Source organism: Hypomesus transpacificus, unplaced genomic scaffold, assembly GCF_021917145.1.
Source record: "Hypomesus transpacificus isolate Combined female unplaced genomic scaffold, fHypTra1 scaffold_290, whole genome shotgun sequence".
Taxonomy (NCBI): domain Eukaryota; kingdom Metazoa; phylum Chordata; class Actinopteri; order Osmeriformes; family Osmeridae; genus Hypomesus; species Hypomesus transpacificus.
The window spans coordinates 70,267-84,492 of record NW_025813817.1 but is presented as its reverse complement, the minus strand read 5'-3'; the positions used below and the strand labels follow the sequence as shown (position 1 = coordinate 84,492).

The 14,226-nt window shown below is 48.1% G+C and overlaps 1 protein-coding gene across 3 annotated transcripts; it reads right to left on the bottom strand.

Annotated features, from left to right (window-relative positions):
- Window positions 1-12: 12 nt before the first annotated feature.
- On the bottom strand, window positions 13-14,039 carry pik3c2g (phosphatidylinositol-4-phosphate 3-kinase catalytic subunit type 2 gamma). Of its 3 annotated transcripts, none has more exons than XR_006955562.1 (34): window positions 13,612-14,039; window positions 12,648-13,136; window positions 12,450-12,529; window positions 12,156-12,313; window positions 11,804-11,918; window positions 11,431-11,542; window positions 10,920-10,990; window positions 10,258-10,321; window positions 9,932-10,057; window positions 9,769-9,799; window positions 9,363-9,549; window positions 8,894-9,016; window positions 8,560-8,688; window positions 8,246-8,360; window positions 7,956-8,089; window positions 7,665-7,853; window positions 7,332-7,425; window positions 7,100-7,194; window positions 6,756-6,936; window positions 6,525-6,632; window positions 6,346-6,438; window positions 6,064-6,193; window positions 5,574-5,710; window positions 5,223-5,392; window positions 4,961-5,117; window positions 4,268-4,377; window positions 3,951-4,122; window positions 3,142-3,260; window positions 2,950-3,046; window positions 2,748-2,814; window positions 2,083-2,162; window positions 1,833-1,958; window positions 1,139-1,395; window positions 13-760 (listed from the first exon to the last, which is right to left on the bottom strand). XR_006955562.1 is itself a non-coding variant. In XM_047015270.1 (33 exons), exons 2-33 carry the CDS (start codon window positions 13,083-13,085, stop codon window positions 1,243-1,245), a joined length of 4,161 nt encoding a protein of 1,386 aa, XP_046871226.1. In that variant the 5' UTR covers window positions 13,086-13,136; window positions 13,612-14,039; the 3' UTR covers window positions 13-1,242. The 3 variants fall into 3 exon arrangements, 1 of the variants encoding a protein (XP_046871226.1); XR_006955563.1 differs by having other exon boundaries at window positions 13-726; XM_047015270.1 differs by having other exon boundaries at window positions 13-1,395.
- Between the last annotated feature and the right edge of the window lie 187 nt (window positions 14,040-14,226).

The window sequence follows — 14,226 nt, the reverse complement described above, 5'->3', positions numbered from 1 at the left end:
ACACACGTTGCCTCCGATAAAAAAAAAACCTAAACACGTTTTATCTTCAGAAAATATATTTCACATTTCTTCTTCCTACAATATATTTCCTGTGTGATGGAGCAGAAAGGCCTTGGGCTTGCTTCAGCACAGTCTCAAGACAGGACAATATTAACGTAAGTGGTAAGTCATAAACAAGTTCAGACAGGTCTCTTTATAAAACAAAACAAGGTAGTTATTGATTGGATTGGCATACAAGAAGCATATTGTTTTATAGGAATTCTAGAATCATAAAAACCACAACCTTTTATGACATTTAAAAAGGCAGCAGCCACAAGGGTTTAAGACCTCCTTCAAATGCCCAGAGGTAAAATAAATAGCATTTCAGAGAGGTATACATTATTGAACCAGATACAGTACACTACCGTCTCATTTGAATCTGGGACTTGTTGAAGGTTTAGAGCCAAGTTTCAGAAGCCTGCTTGGAGCCCTCCCATTAGGATTACATGAAGATACCTGGGTTTAGGTCAATGATGGAAGGCCAGGCTTGAGAGATGGGTCATGTGGTGGAAGAGTTGGGGGGTGAGAGGTTAAAACAAGGCCTGGGGCTCAAGAAGACCTTGAAATGACATCAAGCTTCCAGGCAGATCCCTGCCCTCCCTCGTCTGACGGCCTCCTATCCCCCTCTGCCCTCAGGACAGGCACAGGTGAGACGAGTGTGTTTCCTCTGCATGGCATCTATGACACCTTTACATTCCAAGGGACAGGGATGTTTGACACACTAAAACAGAACACAGCTGGCATTTTACTATACCAGAGTATACTCCAATTCTACAACAAAATATAAGCAACAAATTCAGTTCATAATTAAAAACAATACATTTATGTTTTTCCTTCATTAAAGACCGTTTCAATTGTATATCAATCTCCAAAAATGTATTTCTGAATGTTCTCTTCATTTGGGAGAAATGAAAGTCTTCTTCAAAAGAGTCTTTCCCTAGTCTAGATCAACGATGTAACAGTTGATGTGCATCCCAGTGCTGGAGTGTGAAGTTACACAGTCATATCCAGTTAGCTGTGTACACTGGTCCTATATATCCATTGTGCACAGCAAAGACATTAGTATGTAGGATGCAATCTGTATTAAAACAGCACGGACCTGCAGTCAAGTGCAGAGAAGTCCACTCTTCTCAGACCCAAAGTGGAATTTTCAGGATAGCAGTGCCCTCTAGTGGAAGAGTTTCTCCAGTGCACCTCCAGGCGTCAGATGGGACAGTTTCCCAAGGGGAACCACTCCTCTTTGTCCATCATCCTTTCCTCCAGTTGGATGTTGGCCGCGACCACAAACCTCTTCTTGCTCTTCACAGTCACCTCCAAGACCTGGTTATACAACGAGAGCACTTGGCTGTACTCCACCTAGGAGGAAGACATTGACATTACTTTTGTATAATTTAGCAGGACGCTTTTATCTAAAGCACTTTACAAATGGCGCATATAGAAAGTAAAAGGTTCTCAAAGCATAGTCCTACAGTATTTCATGGGTCAGAGTCAAGAAACGGTCTGTATTTGGAGATGTTTTACACGGAACACACACACATCCAGACTGATAGCACCTAACCTTGTGATACCCAATAGAATGTAAGAAGAAAATCCTTGTGGGGTGTGTTTGTGCATCGTTGCAGCAACGGGCTGTGGTGGCTGTTTCAATGCCCTCGGAAGGATTCTGACTTGATGTGTGGACAGGTAACTCAACAAGTTTGTATTTTAATTGTATTTGTATCATTGAAATTATATTTTAAATGTATACATTCATTGGTTTAATTATATTAATTTAGGTAACCAAGTCTTCCTACCAGTTCATTGAAAGTAGGGTTGTCGTTGTTGCGGGCCACCCTGGTCTTCCTCTTGGAGCGGTTCTGAGGGTCCGGCCTCAGGAACGTGACCACGTAAGCATCCGGACACGAGCCGTTGGCTAGCCTCTGAACACACAACAGGACGGTGAATGAGACAAGGGGTTTTGTTAACACACAGACTGAGACAGAAAGAGGTGGAGAGGGGGGGGGCGAGAGAGAGAGAGAGAGTGCAAACAGAGTGCAAACTCACAATGTTTTTCAGGTGTTTGATCAGAATGGAGAGTTTGAAGTCTCTGTAGGACATGAAGAGCTGGATCTGAGGCCTGGAGTCTGTCAGAACAGTGTTGAGAGTTAACCACTGACATCAGTTAGAGCACTGTGTGAACTCTAACCACTGACATCAGTTAGAGCACTGTGTGAACTCTAACCACTGACATCAGTTAGAGCACTGTGTGAACTCCAACCACTGACATCAGTTAGAGCACTGTGTGAACTCTAACCACTGACATCAGTTAGAGCACTGTGTGAACTCTAACCACTGACATCAGTTAGAGCACTGTGTGAACTCTAACCACTGACATCAGTTACAGCACTGTGTGAACTCTAACCACTAACATCAGTTAGAGCACTGTGTGAACTCTAACCACTGACATCAGTTACAGCACTGTGTGAACTCTAACCACTAACATCAGTTACAGCACTGTGTGAACTCTACTGAACACTTTGCCACCCAACCACTGAACTCTACATAAAAGAGAATGGAAAATATCTTTCTAGAGAAGAGATCGACCTCTGTGATGGATAATTTTTTCTCTGAGAGGAAACCTACCATGTTTTTTTGCATGCCTGTGTGTGTGTGTGTGTGTGTGTGTGTGTGTGTGTGTGTGTAGCAGGACACACTGAGCAGAACGTTACCTTTCAGTGAGACAGCTGGAGGCACGATCTTTGGGCCATCCAGGAACAAGCTGCACACAAACTCATTCTGTGAAAAGCCACAATATGTGCTGTCAGGTTCCATCGCTCCACAAGAACAACACACACGAATCAAACACACCTGCTGCTGTAGTGTGATGGGAAGAAAGTTAGGGACTGGATGGATATATAAAAACAGACTCACTCCTTTGCAAGGCCCCTCAAATAGCTCCTTTAGGTACTTGTTGAGCAGATTCATTTTCCTGGCCGGGGTAAAGGACATCTTATACCAGCTGGGAAACCTGCCCAGACAGAGCAGCAGAGAATCACGGGAGGTTCACTGAGGTTCACTGAGTATTGGAAGGCTGTGTCTACGGGGTGCATGTGCATAACTCACTGAGGGAGGGTGGACTCGATGAAGTGTTTCTGAAGCTGTTTGTGGAGGAGTTCAAACTGGCCAAACGTCTTCTCACTGAACAGATAGCCGTCCTCAATGGTCACCTTCAGCTCGTACAACTGAAACCAAAGTGTTGTTGAACATTCAGGACATTTGATATTTAATCAAATGAGAGTTCAGGTAAGGAAATCAATCAATTGAGATAAAATGAATTCAACCCCTAGATCTTTAGACTTTCTGTGTGTATGAAAAATATTCTGTGATCTTTTATTCCAGATAAGAGAAACATCACAACTTCACATGTTGGATTTATAGACACAGTAGGGGTGTCCTCAAGCATGCTAGACCCCAATCTCAGAGTGTGTGTGTGTAGGTGAGTGTGAGTGTAGGTGAGTGAGTGTGTGAGTGTGTGTTGCCTCAGAACAGCACGCAGCCTATCTAGCAGATGGACGGTTTACGCTGACAACAGGACGCGTGTTGTGATCAAAGAGAGGCATGATGGAGACGAGCGCCCCCGCCCCCGTCTGACACGGCTTCGGGGAGAGGGCGCTTCTCACAGCAAAGCATCCTGACTCTCCCGTCTGTCCTCCCAGCCAATCAGCACACAGCTGGGCCACACTGCCAGCTGCCTGCCTAGAGCCATCACTGTGATGTCTGGATAACAGGTCTGCCTTCTCTTGTGAGAGGTGACTCTATTGGCTGAAGGCTTCAATGAGCAGGCCACTTTTGTGTGTTTAGGGTTAGTGTTATTATAAGGAGGATGGCTGAGGACAGAACTGTGGAAAAGGGTTCAGCGAATCGTGACTCACCACCTCCCTGCCCTTGACGCTGTGCTTCTGGATGATCACTTCCTGGATGTTACTGTTGGAGGCGGAGCCTGGCGCGAGCGGCGATGGTTTTCTGCCGCCGGGCATTTGGACCATGTTGTGAATCAGAAAGTTGAGTTTGACCGGGAGACTGCCCATGCTCTGTTTGATCTTCCTGGTTAGGGGACACATGGCCAAGTTAGATTAGGTTGCAGATTCAAATCCCCCTTACATTGCTTTGAATGAAAGCATCCGCTAACTGAATACATTATTATAATATTATTATGATTATGATGATGCGGGGTGTGCGTGTTCAGTACTTGGTAAAATAAGAAGTAGCTTCCAAGTCAGAGTCTTGCGGTCGTAAGTTATTCAGAACGTATTGCAGGTCTACAATATCGTTCATCTCCGGCATGCCTGCGCCCAGCATCTGAGCACACAAACAAAACGCACAGGTAAAGAGAAATATCAGCGCCTGGCACAGCGTAACGGTCCGTGTCGTGGTCAGGGTGGGGGCTGTGTCGTGGTCAGGGTGGGCGCTGTGTCGGGGTCAGGGTGGGGGCTGTGTCGGGGTCAGGGTGGGGGCTGTGTCGGGGTCAGGGTGGGCGCTGTGTCGGGGTCAGGGTGGGCGCTGTGTCATGGTCAGGGTGGGCGCTGTGTCGGGGTCAGGGTGGGCGCTGTGTCGGGGTCAGGGTGGGCGCTGTGTCATGGTCAGGGTGGGCGCTGTGTCGGGGTCAGGGTGGGCGCTGTGTCGGGGTCAGGGTGGGCGCTGTGTCATGGTCAGGGTGGGCGCTGTGTCGGGGTCAGGGTGGGCGCTGTGTCGGGGTCAGGGTGGGGGCTGTGTCGGGGTCAGGGTGGGCGCTGTGTCGGGGTCAGGGTGGGCGCTGTGTCGGGGTCAGGGTGGGCGCTGTGTCGGGGTCAGGGTGGGGGCTGTGTCGGGGTCAGGGTGGGGGCTGTGTCGGTTTCAGGGTGGGGGCTGTGTCGGTTTCAGGGTGGGTGCTGTTTCGACCCACCAGCTGCAGCAGACTGAGCACCAGGGCGGAGCGCCGTCTGATGCCGTTGTACGCCTCGCAGCACAGCTCCACGAAGCGGTGGAACCGCTGTGGCTTCTGCCCCCCGCCGGTAATGAAGTGCTGCATCTCCGATGTGAAGATGAAAGGGGTTCGGTCCCTACCATCACACAATTTGCACATTTACCACACGGTTCCTTCGATAACGAAATTTCTCTTGCTGTAAGAACTTTAGCTGGTGTTTCCCAGGGTAACGCCAACTTGCCTTTTGATGCTGCCGAACATCTGAGCGTTTCCCATGATCTTGCCAAAGTCGATGTGGAACATGTGGCCGCTGTGCTTGATCATGATGTTGTCGTTGTGGCGGTCGCAGATGCCCAGGATGAAGGTGGCAACGCACCAGCCTGCACACGAGTGGAGGAAGTTCATCACCGCCTGCAGAGAGACGGCACAGATATACAGGGCTATGACAACACACTTGGTACAGTTAGGGCCCTATGACATAGACTACATCTGGCTTTATGACTTCCGCAATATGGAATGAAATCCACCAAACACGGAAAATGCAGAACTTCCAAATTAATCAAAAATGGACTGAATGCGTGTTCAGACGGACCTCCTCGTAGTCCTCTTCCGTTTTGTTCCACATGTGGAACCACTTCTCCAGGGTGTCCTCTCTCAGAGCCCCACTCAGACCCCACTCCTGCTGGATCTTCCCCAGGGTCACCGCCTCGGGCACCACCTCTACCAGCCCTGGAACACACACACACACAGCCAAAATTCATACACAAGCGCACACACAGAGGCACAATCAATTCGTTATTACAGATGGCTGAGTGGTTAGGGAGTTGGGCTATTAATCAGAAGGTTGTTGGTTCGATTCCCGGCCGTGCTAAATGACGTTGTGTCCTTGGGCAAGGCACTTCACCCTACTTGTCTCAGAGAGAATGTCCCTGTACTTACTGTAAGTCGCTCTGAATGAGAGCGTCTGCTAAATGACTAAATGTATATGTACAGAAGCTTCAAGTTCAACCGTATAGAATATCCTTCTGTCCTGTATGCATAGTATAGGAGTATAGCACCTGCTGCATGGTGCTCAGACTGACCCTGGTCTCTGCCTGTGGACAGGCATCTGTAGGTGACCATCCTCATGTCCAGCCCAGCCCGCAGCCACACCTGGTCCATCACACGCACCATCTGAAGCACCAGCATGTCCTGACGCAGGTTATCCCCTGTCTGGACACACACACACACACACAGTGTACAGCACATGCAACTGTGTTTCCGTAGCTGCATGAAGACAATTGCCTGGACACAGACAAACACATGCATGTATAGTGTTGACACGCACGTGCGCACACACACACACCTGGAACTGTCAGAGTTACCTTGCAGATGACACTGACGTTCCTCCCCAGAGGGTCCGTGTTGATGAAGGAGATCCCGAGAGGGGCAGCGTTGGAGTTGAAAAACTTACATTCCTGGGACAGAGAACACACATCATCATCATCACAGTTGTCCTCTAAAGCCTATCTCTGGAAATGTAGTCCAACAGGAATCATCTTACATCCACCTCCACCGCTTTCACCAGGACTGCAGGGTCCAGCGGCAGGCGACACGTGACGCCGTTTCGGAAAAACTCTGCGATTTTCCACCTCTCTCTCTTCAGAACGTCCTGAGAATGAGTGTGAGAAGAGAGTTCAACCCACAGTACACACACCCACAGAGCTTCCAACCAAATACACACACCCTGAGCCTGACTCAACTTCAACATGGGGGCTGTGTGAGTGTGACTTGCCTTCCTGCGGGCCTTCTCTGCGATGCGGACGCGCTCCGCCACGTGCGTGAGCAGCGTGACCAGGCGCTGCTCCAGATCCAGCTCCTGCCTCAGCGCCCGTCCGCAGCCGTGCCTGAGAGCTGCCTGCACCTTGCTGAACCAGCTCTGATAATGGGCATCGTCCTGGGCGTCCAGCAACAACCTGGCACACACACATACACACACACAGTGTGACACACATACAAGAAATAACTAACTGTGCAAGTCGCTTTGGATAAAAGTATCTGCTAAATGTAAATGTAAAGTTAAAACAGGATAACCCAGTGGTACTGTTGTGTTTGTTCCAGACCTGCTCTATGACTCACCAGTAAAACTGCTGAGCAATCCTCAGGCTCCTCAGAGAACGTTCCAACAACAGCATGACCAGAGGCCCATCCAGATCCCACTCCCCCTTTACAGCCTGGCGATGGAGGGGTGTGTGTGTGTGTGTGTGGGGGGGGGGGGGGATGTGAGAGATTGAGCAGTGTGTGTGTAGTCAATTTGTCTATCTTACAAATGCTGCTGAGTGTGTGTGAGAGAATGTGTGTGTCTCATCACCTGGACGAGCTGAGGCAGGTAATCCTCCAGCTCTCCATCGGAGATCTTCTCAAAGAACTTCACCGCTGATCCGCGCACCGTCTGGTCTGGGAAACTACACACAGGAGCACACGTGCTACTCTGGAGCTAATAGCATCTTTGGAACGTGGCAACACACAATTACAGTCAACAGACTATATCGTAAAATGTACTACCAATAACATAGTCAAATATATATTCAGTATACTGTATAATCCCAACAACAGACACCCAATTGTAATGACATTCATTAAAGTGACAAACATTTCATTACATGAGCTGTCGAGTCCCGTCCCAGCCCTTTGTGGAGCTAACCTGTCAGTGAGAAGGAAGAGAGCTTCCTCAGGGTTCTGTAGGGACCAGTGATCCACGAGGGTGTAGATTTCTGTCAGGTCTTTGGGCTGCCAGCTGGGGGCGCCACTCAAAACCAGGTGAAGGAAGGTGCTCCTGTTGTCGCAGCTGTGCCTCTTGCTCCAGAGGAAGGCCTTCTCGTTCTCGGAAAGACTACAAAACCGCACCCTCAACATCACAAGATTTCACCTGGGTATATACTGGATGGTGGAATTTTTATGGCAGGGTTGCAGTCCTGCCGGTCAGTGAACTCACAAGCAGATGCAGTGTTTCTGAGAGACCTCAGAGATCTTCCTGCTTAGTTCCTCACAAGGCAGACTGGTCGCGGTAGAGTCTGGGAGGGAAACCGGTCTCTTATAAATCCATTCATGTCTCGCCGGGAACTCCAGCTAGAAACAAAAACAACAGAAGCAAAAACAAAGTGAATTCTAGGAAACTGAAAATAGGACGTTGTGTTTACTAAAACAAAACCACAAAAAGGGAACTGTGGATGATGCTGCTGTTCCTTGTGTGGCCAGGAGAGGGCATCATTCTGCAAGACTCGCCTGCAGTATGACCCCAGTGGGCTGCCTGTGGCCGTCCGACAGGGCGGGGCAGGGAGGGGCGTTCAGCTCCAGAAGCATAGACATACTGAGCAGCACAGTTCCACTGACCAGAGTCCTAGAACACACACACAAAGTTCTAGAACACACACACACAGTTCTAGAACACTCAGAGACATCCACTACACTGCTAATGAACCCGCTCTCTCATCTGTGAATCAACGAATATCATCAGAGTGTGCCAACTTGTTATACTAACCTAAGAGGTGAACATGGTGGAAATGTATATCTGTGGTTCGTGTGTGTAGAAAGCCAACCTGTGGCTGTACAAAGGCTGGACGGCCCACAGTAACAGCTCCGGGGTCTTTCCCTGCCTGGACGCCAAGAGATGAAACGTCAACATGGACTCATAGGGCAGCTCGGAAATTTGCATGGGGAAAACCATCCTGAGAACACACACACACCAAACACACACAGGCATATACACCAGCGTTAGATAGCTCAATGAACTACTGATTCAACCTAATAAACGGTACTAAGACTGCCTCATTGCAAATAAGGACTTTTCATTCAGGGTTATAGAAGGAGGGACATTGAGGAGGATTTTCAGAATGGTCCATATAACCCTCCTAGGAATGGCAATGCCCTTACATGCGGTTGAATTGAATCTTGTTGCCAAGCGACAAGGTGGTGCTGATGTTTTCTGAGATTCCTTTGTCACAGATCCTCTTCCCCCCGACCGTCAGCTCACAGGAAATGGAGAAGTAATCAAAACTAGGGGACAACAGGGGGAGACATCACACCAGCTAATACCACCCACTGTATCCATGTTGTGATTGTTTTGTCATGGCATCATACAAATACACCACATATACACTGTAGAATCCATGAAAGAATGTGCCATTGGGGGGGGGGGGGTATCTTGAGAATACATTCTCCTGTTTTCTGTGTCTTTCCTATTTTGTGTATTTCTACATTTGGCCTTGAATTACTTTTGTATACAGCACTTGCATTTCTGTATGTCCCTGTAATGTCTGGCTGTCTCTACGCTGTCTCTACGCTGTCTCTACGCTGTCTCTACGCTGTCTCTACGCTGTCTCTACGCTGTCTGTCTGTCTACCTATTGATCCAGTTGGGCTGCAGCTTGTAAAGGGCAGCCATGTTGATCTGCAGGATGTCAGCATTGTGTTCGACGTCCTGCACAGGCAGGATCTGGCGGTGGACATCCTGGACCTGGAAGTCTGAGTGGAAGTTCTGAAAGAAGACGTGAAGCAGCTTCCCCAGAGCCTGGTGGAGCATGACGGAGGCTAAGACAGGAAGTGTACAGTTTAGTCAATGGCTGAGCGATGGCCGCTATAATGTGAGAATGTGACAACAGACATGCATTGTTTTAGACGTCAGTATGTGACTGAGGTTATGGCACATTGTTAACAAATGCCGAGTCATCCGTCGTGAATCTTTCAATAAACTATTTTGAGAGGAATGTTTGTCTCCCCCCCTTCCAAGACGACTCACACTGGACTCACCAGTTTCACATTCAGTCATCTCCTCAAAGCTCTGGAAGAAAAAAACAGCAAACAAGGAAACGTGTCTATGCGTTTGACTGGAACACGACGCATACTAGTACAGATCATACCTGCGGTGCATGGCATCATAGTCTCAGGTATGTAGGAATGAAGTGTTAGTTACCAGAGCCATGGGCTTGATCCGGCTAAGCCTTCCTATGGCCTCCTCCACCTCTGCAGCGGAGATGCCACACAGCAGGTTGATGATAGTGCGGACCTCGTCCACCAGCATGTTGATGTGGGTGCCACTCTAGAGGCAGGGTCGTCAACACTGGTTAGAGCTTCGTCAAAGTCCCTCAGGTCTCGCCAGTAAGGTCTTAACTAATCAATCAATCAGCATAGCTCATTTTATAGAGCACATCAAACTAAAGTGCTGTACAACAACAAAAAAGACAAACTAAAAACAAATTGGTGGTAGGATTGGGTAAGAGCATTGGGAGTGATATGAACCTTGTTCTTCAGCATCAGGTTCACCTCCCTGGTGTAGCAGTTCAGTTTCTCCTGAAGGCTTAAACTGGCAAAGCGAGAGAGATGGAGGAAGAGGGCGGGAGGAGGGGTGAAGAGAGAGAGAGAGAGAGAGAGAGGGGGCAAGAGAGAAAACAGAGGAAGTTTGAAGGACAGGGAGGGTAAACACACACGTAACACAGTAAACACAAGCTCTACCGTATGGCCTTTCAAGTGTTTCCTATCAACAAGTAGACACCTGTGCCTACATGCCTACAGGCAGTAGAGGTGACACAGTCTGGGAAAGAAACAAACGCTGTAGAACAGTTTTCCCACAAATTGGCAAGTCAGTCTGGGACAGCCTAGGCAGCAGTTAGAAAGCTGAGGTGAGACACCACTGACCTGACAGGCATGCTGACAGTGAACATCTCTGCTATGACACAGGCTAATGGGAGTCAGATGGCTGAGCGGTGAGGGAGTCGGGCTGGTAATCAGAAGGTTGCCGGATCGATCCCCCACCATGCCAAATGACGTTGTGTCCTTGGGCAAGGCACTTCACCCTACTTGCCTCGGGGGGGAATGTCCCTGTACTTACTGTAAATCGCTCTGGATAAGAGCGTCTGCTAAATGACTAAAATGTAAATGTAAGAAGTACTGCCCACTATTACCTGGACGTGTTGAAGACACAAGCAGAACCCAGCAGATGGTACAGGTGACATGGGGCACTGTCATCCTTGGCCTGAGATAGGGAAAACATGAATTAGATTTAGCAGTGAGGTTAACAGCAGTGAGGTTAACAACAGAGTATAAACAAACACAGCCTAGCAACAAAACACACATCAAAAAGCCAATCAATACATCGAATTGCTAAAGATAAGGTTGTTCAGTGTTGCGTTTAAGACTTTGTCTCCGGGAACGCAGCAGGCAAGTTCACCTTCCCCCCTAATTCCTGCAAAATGCCAAATGCCACGAATGACTTCACAGCACACAGAGCAAAGTCAACAGGGCAGTGGAGGTTTTTATGGCAACCCCGGCCCTGATAAGGCGCCGAGGAAACAGCCTGGCCAGAAACCAAGGAGGACGCAGACTAAACTGTTCCGGCCTGCTCTGTAAATTATCTACCAACTTTTTTTCTTTCTTTTATGGTGGGAAGAGAAGCAGGCCCCCGGGCAGACTCACGTCTCTGGCCAGAAGGTGCTCCAGGGTGTTCTCGTGGAGCAGGCGGAGTGAAACCTCCGAGCCAGACTTGCAGTAGGCCAGGAGGCTCTCGTGGCCGCCCAGGAGCTCCTCACTAGCAGAGGGACGGTAGAGGTGGCAGAGGGACAATTAAACAGGACACCATGTGGCGGAAACACCCAGAAAGGGGTTGCTATGACATTCTCACACACACACACACACACACACACGCATACATACAACCTCAAAGAATACAACCAATTGTGGTTTTCATGAGTTGGGAACAGCAGATACCATAACGAGGTCAAGGTTACAGTGCGTGTTGAGTGTGGGTGCTGAGGGTGAGATGAGGGTGGAGACGGTACTGCAGACTCACTTGTGGAGGTACTCCTCAGAGTCACAGAGCTTGAGGAGATACTGCCCACTGCTGCTGGTGGAAGTGTCCATGAGCAAGAAGATCTCATCGATCAGGTTCTGCACTGTACGGCTCACTAGGGGAGAGGTCACAGTCATAGGTCACAGATAGGGGGAAGGTCAAACATGGCCCTGTTTTAAGGCCACCGTGTCTGTTTTTAAAAAGACTTTGTCCTTTTACAAGCTATCAATAGTGCCAAAAACAAAACTTTCATTCTGCATGGTGGCAGATTAAAAGGTTGTGTTTGTGTCTGCATTTGCAGGCGTGCTTGTGTGTGTGTGTGCGTGCTTGTGTGCGTGTGTGTGAGACTTACATGTGGTACAGAAGGGTATCTGGTGTGCGGCCCAGGAAGTAGCCACGTTGACCGTCACCTGGGCTTTCTGGAGCAGGGAGGGGTGAATGGACAACACACGGCTCCACACCAGGCCCGCATTTGACCAGCTGTCTGAGTGCTGATACCTGGACATCAACCTGACACGAGACACAGCAGAATGTCATGTCTAAATGAAAGTATACAATCACTGAATGTACTTTAAAATGTGCTGCCTGTACGAGCAGACTTGGATCATAATAAAAGGTGTTATTGTGTGGCACTAGGTTTTCTTACTTGGATGTTGACGTGCAGAGCGAGGCCAGCTGTTTGGTGCTGCCTTGTGGCGTGTCGATGAGTTTGATGCTCCAGACGTCCTGACAAATAAAACAACACAAACAAACTGAGACAGTAAAACTGTGACGAACATCCCCGGTAATGAACAAGGGCCTCTTGTGTGTGTGTGAGCAGAGCCGAGCCAGGAGTGATCCTCACATGGTCCACGGCTGTGTTGGAGCGGTTCAGTCTGGCGGAAGGCATCGTCAGATTACAGGAGAATCTCTTCTGGGCATTGCTTAGAGGAGGCCTTCTCCTGGGGGGCACGGCAGGGGGTAGAGGAAGCAGTGGGGCAAGTCTAGCTGATGTCCCTGTGCTAACCCTTCTGACTTGTTTGCTGGGGTCAGGGTCAGCCCCGTTGAGGCCTTGGCTAGACCCATGGTCATCTCCACAAGCCCCGTGAGCCCATAGAAAGCTAGGGGGTTGACATAGATCCATACTTGAAAGTGAGCTGTACAGATCCAGTTCTTCATCCTCTTTAAATACATACAGACCAAGTTCAGTTAGTATATCCTCCTGGAAGTGATCTGTAAGAGGTGTAGGGAAATCCCTGGCCTGTCCTTGGAAAGGATGGGAATCCCCTTGATTGGGATCCATCTTGAATCAAAGCATATGACTGCGCCGATATGCTCAAGTTATTTTTAGGTCCTGGAAATGTTTCAATGAAGAACACGTGTCATTAGAATCAAAGAATAAATGTTTTAAGCAGTCAACTCTACAAGGTTGCCATGCAAGCGTTGATGTTTGTTTTCCACAAACAAAACAAAAACACGATCCAGATTTTACATGATGTAACCTACAAAAATCCTTCCAGTTTGTGTAATTAATCATTAACAGCTTTTCAAAAGTCAACAGGAAATTTGCCGACTGTTTCAAACGTGCATGTCCAAAATATGTGCATGTGTGTTGTACAACTATTCGAGACGGACCACCCTACATGTTATCCCTGTTCACGAGACCTCAACTTCAGCCTGTAGCGGTCATTCTTTAGTTTCCTCTAAATATTCAATGTACATTTAAGAGAAACAAAAAGGTGTGTGCGTCCGTTTACTTTCATTATACATACAGTATATTGTATGTACTATAGTACTTTCAATTCGTATTGTAGGTTCAAGGGTCTTACCGTGAAAGCTGTCATGGTCCCGGTCAGTAAAACGAAAGAAGGCTAGAATAGCTTGAACAGAATTGCACGCATCTACATGAACCTGTCAGTGCAGAGAAATTCGGGAAGTTCCTGGTACAAGTATCATATGCTTCATGCAACCCATTAACAAACGCCCATGACGCTTGCGTAGACACACGCACACACACACATCGCATTGAGTAGACTAGCCGTTAAAAAAAAATATGTCAATGCTTTTAATGATAAAAAAGCTAAATAGCGATGTCTATTTCTCCGTTTGTTTGTGCGCTGGCATTACCCAACCCGTTTTGGGTTTTACTTAAACGCTAAAGATGAGATCCTAAAATTGTTGTTGCCCATTTTCTTCCGTAACAGAGATGTGCAACCAGCTCAACACAAACCCATTCTTGAACATGCTCCAGCTCCGTGCTTTCTTAGGAATGTCATTGAGCAGGTTGAACGCAGTCATCAGAAGTGTAATACTGTCATCAGAAGTCATCAGAGGCCAAGGGCGGGGGTGCATCTGAGGGCACAACACTTCCGGGGACACTAATTGGCCTGGTTTTTTTTATCTTTATTTTTCAATTTTTTATTTTTTCAATTTTTTATAAAACG

What these genes read in the sequence shown, in the direction of transcription:
- pik3c2g (XM_047015270.1), bottom strand. Translation starts at nt 13,085, where the DNA reads ATGGATCCCAATCAAGGGGATTCCCATCCTTTCCAAGGACAGGCCAGG. An exon ending in ACCTGATGCTGAAGAACAAG is followed by an intron (nt 10,058 to 10,257) that starts GTTCATATCACT and finishes CCCTGCCTCTAG; the next exon opens with AGTGGCACCCACATCAACAT. An exon ending in GGATCAAGCCCATGGCTCTG is followed by an intron (nt 9,800 to 9,931) that starts GTAACTAACACT and finishes TTTTTCTTCCAG; the next exon opens with AGCTTTGAGGAGATGACTGA.